General features: G+C 34.3%; 2 protein-coding genes across 2 annotated transcripts; both read left to right on the top strand.

Moving 5' to 3' along the window:
- The first annotated feature begins 708 nt into the window (after nt 1-708).
- Nucleotides 709-2,780, top strand: LOC125847050 (uncharacterized). Its single transcript, XM_049526755.1, has 4 exons — nt 709-1,263; nt 1,365-1,795; nt 2,213-2,324; nt 2,412-2,780. The coding sequence occupies exons 1-4, from the start codon at nt 709-711 to the stop codon at nt 2,778-2,780; spliced, it is 1,467 nt and encodes a 488-aa protein (XP_049382712.1).
- Nucleotides 2,781-2,838: 58 nt separating this feature from the next.
- LOC125847048 (uncharacterized) lies at nt 2,839-3,333 on the top strand. Its single transcript, XM_049526754.1, has one exon. It carries the CDS (start codon nt 2,839-2,841, stop codon nt 3,331-3,333), a length of 495 nt encoding a protein of 164 aa, XP_049382711.1.
- The last annotated feature ends 11,392 nt before the right edge of the window (nt 3,334-14,725 follow it).

The following is a 14,725-nucleotide window of genomic DNA, read 5'->3' as shown; positions in this document are numbered from 1 at the left end:
GAAAATGAGGTACCTGAACATGTTGCTGAGGAGTTTCGATAATTTGAGAACCAGCACAAACCAAATCTTAAAGAAATTGAAACTGTGAATCTCGGAGATGAGGAATGTATCAAAGAAGTCAGAATCAGCGTCCATCTGACTGAAGCTCAAAGAAAGGACCTAGTTCATTTGCTTAGAGAGTACATTGATGTATTTGCTTGGTCTTGCAGAGATATGCCAGGGATGAGTACGAATATGGTGTCCCAAAGTTACCGATTAACCCAGATTTCAGTCCGATAAAGCAGAAAACCTGAAAATTCAAGCCAGAGCTGAGTTTGAAGATCAAAAAGAAGATTACCAAACAGATCGAGTCTCAAGTCATAGATATGACATAATATCCGACTTGGTTAGCCAATGTTGTTCCAGTGGCCAAGAAAGACGGGAAGATCCTGATTTGTGTCGATTATAGAGATCTCAACAAAGCTAGCCCGAAAGATAATTTTCCATTGCCAAACATCCACATTCTCATTAATAACTGTGCTAAGCAAGTCATTTGTGGATTGTTATGCGGGTTACCACCAGATCCTGATGGATGAAGAAGATGCAGAAAAGACAGCTTTCATTACGCCTCGGGGTGTATATCATTATCAGATGATGCCATTTGTCGGTGCTACTTATATGAGGGTTATGACAACCATCTTTCATGATATGATTCATAAGGAGATCGAGATGTATGTAGATGACATCATAATCAAATCCCGTGAGGGTTCGGATCACTTGACTCACTTGAGAAAGTTCTTTGATCGTTTGCACCGATACAATTTGAAGTTAAATCCCGCCAAGTGTACGTTTGGGGTGCCAGCTGGCAAGTTGTTGGGATTCATAGTTAGCAGAATAGACATTGAGCTTGATCCTTCCAAGATCAAAGCAATTCAAGAGTTACCTCATCCAAAGACCACGAAAGAGGTGATGAGTTTCCTGGGAAGGTTGAACTACATCAGTCGGTTCATAGTTCAATCCACCGTGGTTTGTGAGTCCATCTTTAAGTTGTTGAAAAATGATGTCTTGACCAAGTGGACCGGAGAATGTCAAACTGTTTTTGATACCATTAAGAACTATTTTTCCAATCCACCGGTGTTGGTTCCTCCACGAGAGGGAAGTCCACTACTACTGTATATATTTGTCTCGAATAACGCATTGAGATTCATTTTTGGTCAACATGACAAAACTGGGAAGAAGGAGCGAGTCATTTATTACTTGAGCAAGAAATTCACTCTATATGAGGCCCGTTACACACTTTTGGAGAGAACATGTTGTGCTTTGACTCGGATTGCTCAAAAGTTGAGACATTATTTGTCTTCTTATACCACATATCTCATCTCCAGGATGGACCCATTGAAGTATATTTTTTACAGAAAGCGATGCCGACCGGGAAGTTAGCTAAATGGAAAATGCTTATGAGTGAGTTTGACATTGTGTATGTGACTCAAAAGGCGATAAAAGCACAGGCCTTGGTTGATCATATTGTGGAGAATCCAGTTGATGAGGAGTACGAACGGCTCAAGACTTATTTTCCCGATGAAGAAGTTGCATTTGTGGGTGAAAATATTTCTGAACCATACCCTGGTTGGAGAGTATTCTTTGATGGAGCGATAAACCACCAATGTAGAGGTATCGGAGCGGTGTTAGTGTCAGAAACCGGTCAGAATTATCATATGGCGGCTAAACTCCGATTTGATTGCACAAATAGCATGGTTGAATATGAAGTTTGCATCATCGGTCTCAAGATTGCAATTAATGTGAATGTTCATGAGCTGTTGGTTATTGGAGATTCAGATTTACTAATTCACCAAGTTCAAGGAGAATGGACCATAAAGAACCCAAAGATCACACCGTATGTGCAGTATATACAGAAGTTGTGCAAGAGATTTCACAAGATTGAATCCAGGCACACTCCCAGGATACAGAATGAGTTGGCCAATGCTTTTGCCACTATTGCATCAATGATTAAGCATCCAGATATAAGTTATATTGATCTAGTGGATATAGAGGTAAAAGAGCAGCATGTTCATTGTTCACATGTTAAAGCGGAACCAGATGGTTTACCTTGGTATTTTGACATCAAGAAGTACTTGGAGACCGGAATTTATCCCGAGAATGCAACGTTCAATTAGAAGAAGTTGATACGCCGTATGGCCCTCAATTTCTTTCCGAGTGGGGAAATCCTTTATAGGTGGACTCCAGATTTAGGCCTTCTCAGATGCATTGATACTAGTGAAGCTGCAAAGCTTCTTGAACAGATACATGCTGGAGTCAGCGGTACTCATATGAATGGGGTCACTTTGGCAAGAAAGATCCTTCGAGCCGACTATTTTTGGATGACTATGGAACATGATTATTGCAAGTTTGTGCAGAAATGTCATAAATGTCAGGTGCATGGTGATTTGATTTGTGTGCTGCCCCATGAACTCAATGATATGAGTTCATCTTGGCCATTTGTAGCTTGGGGCATGGATGTCATTGGTCCAATAGAGCCAGCCACCTCTAATGGACACAGATTCATTTTAGTTGCCATTGACTATTTAACCAAGTGGGTGGAAGTAGCTTCGTACAAATTGGTAACCAAGAAAGTTGTAGCTGATTTTGTTCGCAACAATTTGTTATGTAGGTTCGGAGTACCGGAATCCATCATTATTGATAATGGAGCAAATATCAACAATCACTTAATGAAAGAGTTATGTGAACAATTGAAGATTACTCACCGGAACTCAACCGCCTACCGTCCCAAACGAATGGCGTAGTAGAAGCCGCCAACAAGAACATCAAAAAGATTTTGAGGAAAATGATTGACAATCACCGATGTTGGCACGAGATGTTGCCATATGCTTTGTTGGGTTACAGAACGACTGTCAGGACGTGATTAGAGCAATTCCATACTTGTTAGTTTATGGAACACAAGCAGTTATACCTGCCGAAGTTGAGGTACCTTCATTGAGAGTAATCCAAGAAGCTAAATTGAGTGATGCTGATTGGGTTCACAAGCGAATTGATCAGTTAACATTGATTGATAAGAAGAGAATGGTCACTGTTTGTCATGGTCAACTGTATCTACATAGAATGATTCGTTCTTTCCACAAGAAAGTAAGAGCGAGGATATTTGAAATTGGTCAGTTGATCATCAAACACATTTTCCCTCATCATAATGAGTACAAAGGAAAATTTGCACCAAATTGGCAAGGACCCTATATGGTTCGCAAAGTGCTGTCTGGAGGTGCCTTGGTCCTGTCGAAGATGGATGGCACCGAATGGCTAAAACCGATCAACTCAGGTGCTGTCAAGAGATACTATGTGTGAAGTTTCAGTTTATATTTCTGTCATTTCCTTGTAATCGTTCTATTTGCTTATAACCGTTTTATCCTAAATTTTATCCCCCTTGTAATGAACTACGGCTGACCTGAATTCTCAAAAATGAGATACGTAGGCGGCCTATGTCGGCCTCGGGCACCCCTTTATCCTCTTTTAATACTTTTTCTTATATCTGAACTACGTAAGCGGCCTATGTTGGCCTCGGTCGGTTTCTTTATAAATTTCTTATTTTGTTAATCCTCGAGAAGGGGAACTACGTTGACCTGATTCTTGCCTCAACGGGATACGTAGGCGTCATAACAGCTCGGTCGTATCTCTCATAAAATTTCTATTTTTCATTGCAATAGAAACTGGGACAGAATTTTTGAGAGGATCTCCCCAACAAAGTCGAGATCGAAGTTACTTGAGATTTGAAAGTGGGACAGCTCAAAAATTTAGTGATTTGCTCACCAACGGTTCAAAATATGCCAAGACAGTTAACCAGGACAGCTATTTTGAAGATGACCTCAAAAATTTCAGCAAGGTTTATCAGCAGTTTAGAGCAACTTTGAATAATTTCCAACAAGTAATCAAATAGACCTCGAGACATCAACTTCAAAGGCGTTCATTAAGCCTAACGTGACATGACGCTTGGCAGTGACCTTTTCCAAAGTCTACTTTTTGAAAAATCTATTTTTCTTAAAACTTTTCCTCCATGTATCAATTATTTTCGCATAAAAATAGTTTGTCTTAACTATCAAGAGGCGGGAGATCGGAGATAGAAAGACAAGGAGCAGGCAACCGAAGAGATCGACACAAATCAGTTCACTTTAAACTAACAATTTTTCTGTGGATGTTGAAAAAGTTTTGTGCTTCTTATACCAAAAAATTGAGAATATGAGTAGCATTATTTCATTCAAATTCTTAGCAAATCGAGGTTCGTAATGAACATTACAACTATGTTCGGAGATGGAACAAACAAACACCACGAAGAGAGCAATATTTTTATTTTTCAACAACTAAAGATATCTGGAAGATGTTTATCTGCATTATATTATCAAATATGATAATATTTCTTACCCTGAAGGTTATTTATATTGTATTGTCGAATGAGATGATATCACTATCTGGAGAGTCATTTATATCGTATTGTCGAATGAGATGATACCACTACCCGGAGGGTCATTTATATTGTATTGTCAAATGAGATGATACCACTACTCCAAGGATCATTTTTATTATATTGTCAATTGAGACGATACCGCCACCCAGAAGATCACATATATTGTCCGGTAAAACATTATATTCGTTCGGTACCCGGGATGGCATCATCAGAAAAGAAGATTCATGCATCTCGAGAAGAGATTCATGCATTGCAAGAGAAGATTCATGTGTCGCGGGAAAGAGATTTATGCATCCCGGGAAAGGAGTCATGCGTCACAAAAAAAAAAAGTCATGCATTGCAAGAGAAAAGAGTCATGCATCGCAAGAGAAAGGAGTCATGCATCACAATAGAATGAGTCATGCATTGCAAGAGAAAAGAGTCATACATTGCAAGAGAAAAAGTCATGCATCGCAAGAGAAATGAGCCATGCATCGCAAGAGAAGAAATTATGCATCGCGAGAGAAAGATTCACCCAACACAAGAAGATCAACATCGACTGCATCATTTTTCTTAACAAAAACGACATCAAGAGAATCATCAACAACGACATCAAGAGAACCGTCAACAAATTACATCAGCATATTTTATTACTTTGACACCAAAGGAAGAGTACATTAAAGATTATATTGCAAATATTAGACACAAGCATTTTTTGCTTTACGTCAAACCCGATGGGGTTAACGTCAAATGTTCAATGAAAGCAATTAAGTGTCAACACGATAAAAGACACTGTCTCCTATTCGAATTGTATTTTTTATGCTAATGAGTTTTATCTCAGTCTTTGTCGAGAGCATCCGAAAGGATGAATTCTCAAAACAAACCACAGATGCGGACGACATCAAAAGGATGCAACACAACGTGAAACTTTTTCTTAGCAGCAAATCGGGACATAGTCCAAAGAGAAATGCGAAAGTCTTAGGATGCGAGCTGAGGAGTGACTTCCACCACAATCAAACCACACCTCTATCAGAAGGCATGTGGGTTTTCTTAGGTTTATCGGTTCCATTTTCGCATCCGAAAAATTTTGGGTCACCGGAAGCAACTTTCCAATCGGAGTGACAATGCTCTAAGAGTGTTGGAAATAATGTCAGTGTAAGTTCTTAATTGTGGGTGTGAAGCGCCACATTCATGGCTAAGAGGTTGCAAGCCTCCTTTTCATACTCGACTTACTTTGTCACTTTTTCCAGAACCAAAGGGTATCTTAACATAAGAGATTCCCTTTTCCACCAATCGAGTCAAACTACAAAACAACCTGATTCCCTAAGTTGAAGGATATATAGGCGGGTTCAGGGTTGAAAACTCGACTGTATTGCAACATTCTCTCTTAAATTTTATTCTCGAGCATTCCGGTCCCTTCATAATTTGGTATCGGGATGACTTTTGAATTCTTTCAAAACCGTGCGTCAAATCAAGCTTGCCGAACTACAAGTGGCCTAAATTCTCATATAGCCTGAGATATGTAGGAAACCTATTTTCGGGGTTCGGCCATACCTCCTAAAGTCCGTGCCAAAATCCCTTTTTAGAAAAGATGAAAATGTGGTCGGTCAAAATTGGATTGGTCAATTTCATTTTCCTCGAATTTCTTGCATCAATTCGAGTAAAACGAGGGACAGTTGTTGACACCCAATTTTGACCCTCCCCGATAATAATTAATTTCTAAGCTTCTTAATTTTCAAACGTTTTAGAATAATTAGCTTTATAAAATTCAAATAGTTTCAAGGTTGGTTTAAATAATGTTAGCTGATTTTTGTAGTATTTTGAATAATAAATGTATTTCATATAATTATATACGTAACTAGTATATTTGATAAATGTTTGAAAATCATATCAAAAGATTTCTATTCGTTAAAATAAATATCTTATTAATTTAGTTTTAGTTTGAATTATAGTTTTAATTTTGAATTAATTAGTTTATATGAAAATCGATTAGTTTATAATTAAGTTAATTATTTTATTTCATTAAGATTAAAAAGCTCATAAATTAATTAATTAATTAATATTAGTTCGTCTTATTCGAGTCTTAATAATCTCAACTTGGCTATGTTTCGAATTCTGTTTGGCTATAATTGTAATCCAATGGCCATTTTCGCAATTGCAAATCTAGCTATCTCTTATCTCAATACTTGATCCTTGTTTAAGACCAAAGTTGGGCCATTTTTTAGTCCAATTTCCACTCAACTTCAGCCTTCCAAAATAATTTTCAGCATTTCCAGCCCACACAACATTCTCAGTTAATATATAAACCAGCCCACTCTTGATACTCCTTAACCCGGCCCAATCCCCTTCTTTAACAAAGAGACCCAACAATACATACAACCGACAACAACAGCCACAGTACCAAACGACCCCACGTGCGTCCTCTTTCTTCTTCACTAACGTGTGAATGCGCTGTAAAACCTAGAAACGTCGACAGCGATACACGTCAAAATCAACAACAATACACAACAATCAAACAACGGAATCCACAGATAGAAGCAACCGCGTCTACCCTCACCAACTCGTTCCAGCCCTACTAGCCGCGTCCAATCGTTCTTGTGGCTACAAGATGGCGCCACGTCAAGCACAAGGAAGAGGGAATCAATCTAAGTCGTCCGCGCTACCCCTCTCGTCTGAATTTCCTGGGATTTTGGGGAAAATCTCGCACCAAGAACAGCCTTTTCTCGTCCTTAGAAAAATTTTGAATTTGGGAATGGAATGAAATTTCCTATTTCATCCTTGTTCTCATCCGATTTCTCACCCTTTTCCTCCCAAAAATGAACCCCAATTTTTCCCATCTATATAAACCCCCTTTTTATTCACTGTTAGAGGTGGGAAAAATTTGAGAGGAAATACAGAGAAAAGGATTAAGAAAAAGTAGTAACACACTCCCGAATAGAGGAGTAAACTCGTTCAGGATTTTAGTTTCGTGTCCTTTGGTGTCGTCCATTTCTCTCTCACACGTTCATTTGGAATTCGAGGTAGTTGCTTGTATTCTGTCCAGGTTCTTCATTTCGCTGTTCGTGGTCAAGTTTCGTGGTAGAAGTTGCGTTCCTCTGCTCAAGTTTCTCGTCCCCATTCGTTGCCTGGAAAAGGTAATCATTTACTCCGATAACTTTCTCTTCATCTCTTTTGATATTTGTTTATGTTGATGTTGGAAAATCACTATTATGTTGGTTGTTCGCTAATTAGTTATTGTTGGATTGATGTTGTTTTGACATGAAGTACGTGTTCTTAATCGCTTCCATGGGTTAGTCGTAATATTGTTTTGAGGTTCTGCGAAATTCTATCTAGTTTGGTCGTTTCTGTCTTTCTTTGCTCGTATGCATTTTGATGTTCCCTTTCTCGAAACTAGTTCTTGAGTGTTATTAAATCTGTATTATTTCGTCCATGTCGTGTTAAGCATCAATTATGCTATATTTAGGGTCATCATTGTTTAAGGTTGCTCTTTTATAGATTAGGTTTTTAAAGGGTCGATTTATGTGGTTGATATATATGATACAGTCGCATGCTTGTTCTAATCGTTTAGTTTTACCTATCTTTTGAATGTCTATGTTGTCTTACTACGTAATGTAATGTGTTTAAACCAAGTTTGTCTCCGGACAATCTAATTTTCAGCCGAAAATGACACATTTCAACTTGACTCGGTAGCATTCTTTTTCCCATGTCTGATTTTCGTTTTGTTCTTTATTTTGTACATTCCTGCTGTTTCAGTATAGTGCAGGGTCTTAGTATGTCTATTTTTTACTCTTGGCATATTTATCTAGGTACTTGTTTACTTATTTGGTCTTAGTCCTAGTATAGTAGTTTGATTTGATTTCCTGTTAGCAAAAATCGTGTTTGGATCAACATGTAGATACGTTTCATAAAGTGTGGGATCTTGTTTATTTGTTCTTTACATATATCAGCTTTAGCTTCTTTTCCTCTAAATTTGTTGCCTTAATTTCGTGCCTAATTAGTATGATCTTCTTATTAAATGAAGTTTGGAATCAATTTTAATCTCGGAATAAGTTATTGTATTGCTTTATTGCGAACCTTGATAAGAATTCTTAATTTTTTTAGCCTGAAAATTTTTCTAAGTCTGCTCATTCTCTACTGCCTTATGATTGCTACTCTAAATTGGTTTATTATAAATTGTTGTTGTTGGCTGATCACTGCTTTTAATGCATTAGTGTATTTCTGTGGATATATTATTATTTTTCCTCTCATGCCTGCTTTACTTGGTTTTTGCTATTATTAATTGCTAATCAAAAATTGTCTCGTGCCTGTGGTGATATTTAGGTAGTAGCATTTATTTCATTTTACTACTTTCTTATATTAGATCATTGAGTTATTACTTACATTTTATTTATTTTGTTTACATGTGAAATTTGTCTGAGTTCACTACGAACTCCTATCTTCTTCTTGCATTTCGAGAGAGCCATAAAGGCTAAAATTCCTTCTCCATCGAGTCAGCCAGCTGTAAAAAATTGATGTACAGGTCTCGGAGTTGAATGAATATGAAGCAGATTGGAGAATTGAAAAGATTGGGCCAAAGGCCCACGCTTTATTTCAGAAATTGTATTTTGTTATTTTGAGCTTAAGCCCTTGTCATTTTATTTCTTATTATCATGTTAGAATTTAGGACAGGTGGAAAAATTGGGCCTAAGGCCCAAAGAACAATATTTTCATTACGTTAAACTAAGACAAGTGCAGGTGACTTGAATGGGCCAAAGGCCCAAAACGAGATTAGGCCCAAGTACTGACCCAGGCAGACAGAAAATCAGACTTGGGCCCAGAGTTTCCTCTTTATTTCATTTATTTCATATTCGTTTATTCGTTGTTATTTTTTGTTAAGTTTAAGGCTATTACAATATAATCCTCCGACAGATAGTCATTCTGAACTATTATTTTCAAAATCAACTAATGAGGCACTCATTTCTTTTGACCTTAAAACATAATTTTCAAAGTATGTAACTCAGGTAATATCCTAATATTTTCCCTTTTTCCCTTTTAAAATGGTCTTAATTTTCAAAACAACTTATTCACTCAATTCAATTTACGTCAAATCATTTTAGCCAAATAATTAATTATCGGATAACCGCATGTTAGCGGGCATTTCGGGTGCTTTCAAACCCTTCCTGAAATGCTAATATGAACCCCGAACCCCCTTAAATATTTTCATCAGATTTTTTGTTTTTAATCTGTTGAAAAAATCGATTATCTTAATTTCNATGGTCTTAATTTTCAAAACTACTTATTCACTCAATTCAATTTAAGTCAAATCATTTTAGCCAAATAATTAATTATCGGATAACCGCATGTTAGCGGGCATTTCGGGTGCTTTCAAACCCTTCCTGAAATGCTAATATAAACCCCGAACCCCCTTAAATATTTTCATCATATTTTTTGTTTTTAATCTGTTGAAAAAATCGATTTTCTTAATTTCCCTTTAAAAATTAAGTGACGACTCTTAAACCAGTCTGAGTATATTTTTAAATAAAACAACATTGGTTCCTATTTTTCTGCACTTAAGTCATTGTAACTCACTTGTATAAAGAGAGCTTGCAGCAGTATAATAAAGTTACACTTACTCGATTCCTTTTTGGGTATTCTCTGTCTTTCTAGTGAATATTTTGCAACAGGTTTGCGTACATTTTCTCTATAACAACAATTCTCCCAATGGGCTCATAGATATGTCCATCTTGAGAAAACTTGAAGCATTCAAGTGTTATTACTGGCAACATTGTTGGATCAAGGGTAACTATTGATGTAGTGTAATAGCTGTTTTGTGTTATGTGCTAGTTCGAAAAGAATAGGGCACGTTCAATCTATTACGCATTGCCTATGGAGTATAGGAATCACTTTGAATCTGTTTTCCTTTGTTCAAGCACAATACATCACTACAACAAAAATAACTTTTATCGGCAATAAATAGACACATTAATAAAGAGTGTTAAAGTCTTACCGGCATTAGTTAAATGTCCTTAGATTCATTGTCGCTAAACGCTGGGACATATACAAAGAGTGCTAATTGCCACTAAAAATACATATTTAGCAACAATTGAGCTATTACCGTTAATTAATTACCGCTAAAGATCATTTTTGATGTACTGCATATAGTCATCTCTTTCTCCAATCATCTTCTTCAAACTAATTAAAACTAGCTTTCTGCTTTCAATGTGAATATTTATTGAATTATGTTTGGGCCTTTTGCATTATCATCCTATTCAAAAAGTTGTTCCTTGATTTCAATAATATCTTTTTAATTGATAATTTCTCAAATATGTTTCCAAAACCTTCTTTACTCCATGTGGACAGGGTTGCTTTCAGCTTTTTTAGTTTCTCCTTAGATTCAATAAAAACATTAACTGAATTGGAAAAAGATACCACCACCTGTTTAAAAGACTCATGTTTTGTTCAGAACTCGAGAAATTTAAAAAGGTCTTCTCAATAAGCTAGCATTTTGTGTTGGAAAAATGATTCTAGATCTCAAAAGAAAGTATTATATTTGTGTCTAGGTTCATTTCTTTATACTCCCTCTATTCACTTTTACTTGTCACTTATTCCTAAAATTGATTTTCTTTTTTACTTGTTACGTTTGACATATCAAGAAAAGAAAATTATTTTTTTCCATGTTTTACCCGCAGTATTAAATACTTATTCTTCAAATCATTTTTCAAGACCTAAACTAAACATCGTTTAATAGAGATAGTTTGGTAATATACTTATATCAATACTTATTTTCTTAATGGGTATGACCAAGTAAAATTGTGACGAGTAACAGTGAACGAAGGGAGTATCTTGTTAATGAGTATGAGTGCTGGGTTTTTTCTTAAAATAAATCTTTGTCAGTATTTGTGCTCCTAGTCTAAGAGCTTGTTGAATTTTGGAGATACACCTATATCGGTTAAAATATCCTTAAGGACAATGTGACACGCCTCAAGCTAATGAGAACTTCCTTTAAGTGTTCATGATGAAGTGTTTCTCGTAAGATTTACAACATTTTTATAAGTATATATCAAGGTATAAACACATCTTATAATTTTATATAATGTTTATATGTTGGGTCTATAATATTGTAAATCGAGTTTTTATACATTGTTGTAAAATAAAATAGAGCTTTATTTAATGTTGTATATCAAACGTATAATGTTGTATACCGAAACTTTTAATCACTATATATAGTAAGAAAGTAGTGGGTAGGGGTGTACAAAATCTAACCGAAAATCGAACCAAACCGCAAATCGAGAAAAAAACCTGACTAGTGGTTGGTTTGACTTGGTTTGGTATTGAAAAAAAAACCCGACTATATTTGGGTTGGTTTGGTTTTAACTAAAAAAACCAATCCGACATTATACATATAATTTTAAAATTTTATTTTATACATTAAAATATTTACTTTGATATAATTTTTAAATATTTCTTATACTTTTTCATAGTTTTTATCTTTTAATATATTATTTCAAGTTTGAAACTTAGAATTCTGAATGGTTCAATAAAGATTATAGTCCACAGATGTTGGTAATTATAATAAAGCTTAAATCAAAATCAAATTAATACTAATGCAAAAAGAAAATCAATTCGACACTAAGAATGACAATAATATTGAATATTTATTTTTTGGCTTTACATTGATTTAGACAATTCAAATACATAATCTAATTTTAATTTCCTTTAATATTTAGTCATGTAACTAATACTTATTAAACTAATTTTAGCATGATTTAGTACTTTTAAATTATGATCATTTTCATTATGACTTGTTAATTTGCAATATTTGTTTTACGTGATTTCATTATTATTATTTTTTATTGGATATTTTAGTGTCATTACTCATATCATATTTTGTGTTATTTTCTTAAGAAACATCTTAGATAGTTGTATTTTGGTAGGACTAAAGAAATATTTAGTACAAGTAAATTATATGTTTGTATGAATACTTTACCGGAAAAAACCCGAAAATCCCAAAAACCCCGAAAAAACCCGAGTTTTATTGGTTTGGTTTGGTTTATGAATTTAAAAATCCGACACAAATAATTTGATTTGATATTTGAAAAACCCGAACCAACCCGATCATGTACACCCCTAGTAGTGGGCTATGCGAATGAAACTTTAAAAACTTGGCTACATAGTTACAATCCAGTGGTGTGAGTTGTAGTTTTTCGCAATTATGCCAACTTTATAATTGATAACTATGCAAGAAGTATTATAAGTAACACTAATTAATAATTTAAAATATTTAAAGGAGATATGAAAAGTTCGTGATAAAAAAGAAAAAATTACTTTAAAAATTCGTATGGTGATACATATATTGAGATGGAAGGAATATCATGTTTTATTTAAAAATATTCCTTTTGTATTTAATTTAGGATGATTTGGTGTAGTTTTTAAGGTGTTTTGGATGGATCAAGTACTTGGATTCAAAGAAGTAGACGCTTTTGTAGAATAGTGTATATGAAGGTATTAACACATCTTATAATTCTATAAAATGTTTGTATACTAGGCGTATAATATTGTATATCTCGAGTTTTTATACATTGTTGTAAAAGAAAAAAAGAAATTTCGTATAATACTGTATACCGGATATATAATATTGTGTACCGGTTGTATAATGTTGTATGCCGATTTTTTTAAGCATTGTCGTAAGAAACTATGGGCTATGCGACTGAAAACTTAAAACCTTGACTTCCTAGCTGCAATGTAATATCGTGAGTAGTACTTCTTACATAATTATCAAATATATGTTACAATAATTAATAATATAATATTTTTAAAAAATATGAAAAAATAAAAAACTCATTTGATTTAGAATTTAAAAATTGACACATAAATTGAGACGAAAGAGTATCTGATAAATTTTTTTCTTTGTATTTGCCGTCCTCGCCGGTAAATTTTCTCTTGCACTTTCCGAATACTTAATCATAGAATAATGAATATAATACACCTACAGGTGCTATCAACTAATTTAAATGGTTGTAAAGTTTTTAAAAATTAGGGAAATAACTTCTTTGAAGTAAGTAAAGAACAAGTTGCATTCTACATTGTTCGGGTGTTTCATGCACTCCAGCATATCTTATCTTCATCCTTATCCATGTAGTCACTATCCCACATTATTCCCACCACACAATTCATAGTATTCATTTAGATTATATTTATAAATACTTTTAGAATAATATTTTTAGCTACTTATTAAATATAAAAAAAAAACAGGTTTAAAAATTCACTTATTTTTTTTTAAAAAAAAATTCCTTTCCTATTGGACACACCTTGAGAAGTTGCTCAAAGAAACTATTAAAAGCTTGTTGTATAAACTAATAATCACATATGGTATTTGATTAATTTTCAAAATCAATAATGGATTGAGATGCAATCATTTTTTGTATAAAGGTTTTAAATGAAGAATTTGAAAACACTTCGTAGCGTAGTGTAAACTAACTAGTTACTTGTGTTTGAATGAAATGAGTTTGATATCCCTTCGTATTGTGGAAGAGTTTTAAATGGGACNTACTTGGGCATAGTAGAAATTTTAAAAGTCCCACAAGTATATAATATATAATATTGAAGATTGGGAAAAGTCCCAATCTTGAATATTATATATTACAATTGGGCCTAAACTCCCTTTTATAATGTAGTAGAATAAATAAAAATAGTTCTTCAATTCAACCTCACTTCTATTGTCCATATTTTTCAAATCAATTATTTTTCTCTCTTTCATTCATTTTCGTTGGTTAATTTTCCTTTCTAAAGGAAGAACATGAGTTGTCTTTCTTTTAGGTCATATTATGCATACTCAAAGATAGAGAAGGAAGACCCTAAAGAGATGCAACATAGAAGAGCACACTTTTTGATTTACAAGTCTCTAAAGAAATCAGATTCTTTGTCTCAGCCAACATGGTTGAAAGTGAAAACAAGTAAATTGAAGATCGAGATTGGTGGAAAATTAAATAAAGGAAGAGCATATTATTAATATTTTCTTCTACTAAAGTTGTGGCTTTTAAGCAATTTATTTATCGATTAAGACATTTGCTTAAGAGTAGACATGCTATGGTTACTCTTCCACCAAAGTTCACTTGAAGTTTCCTTTTAATTCTGAAAAAAAAAGTGGAAATAAAAAGAGGTTTGCTTCCCATATTAGTGATACCTTTTGATTGTTCAATTATTTTATTGCTTGATTTATAGTTTCTTTTGTTAGTTATATATAATTATGTTGTTGTTGATATCGATTTTGTAATTCAGGGAATTAAGTGTCATTGGAATATAAGGTGAGGTCTTCGTAAT

Source organism: Solanum stenotomum, chromosome 12 (genome assembly GCF_019186545.1).
Source record: "Solanum stenotomum isolate F172 chromosome 12, ASM1918654v1, whole genome shotgun sequence".
NCBI lineage: Eukaryota > Viridiplantae > Streptophyta > Magnoliopsida > Solanales > Solanaceae > Solanum > Solanum stenotomum.
Note: the sequence above shows the minus strand (reverse complement) of the source record. Positions and strands in the feature narration are given on the sequence as shown.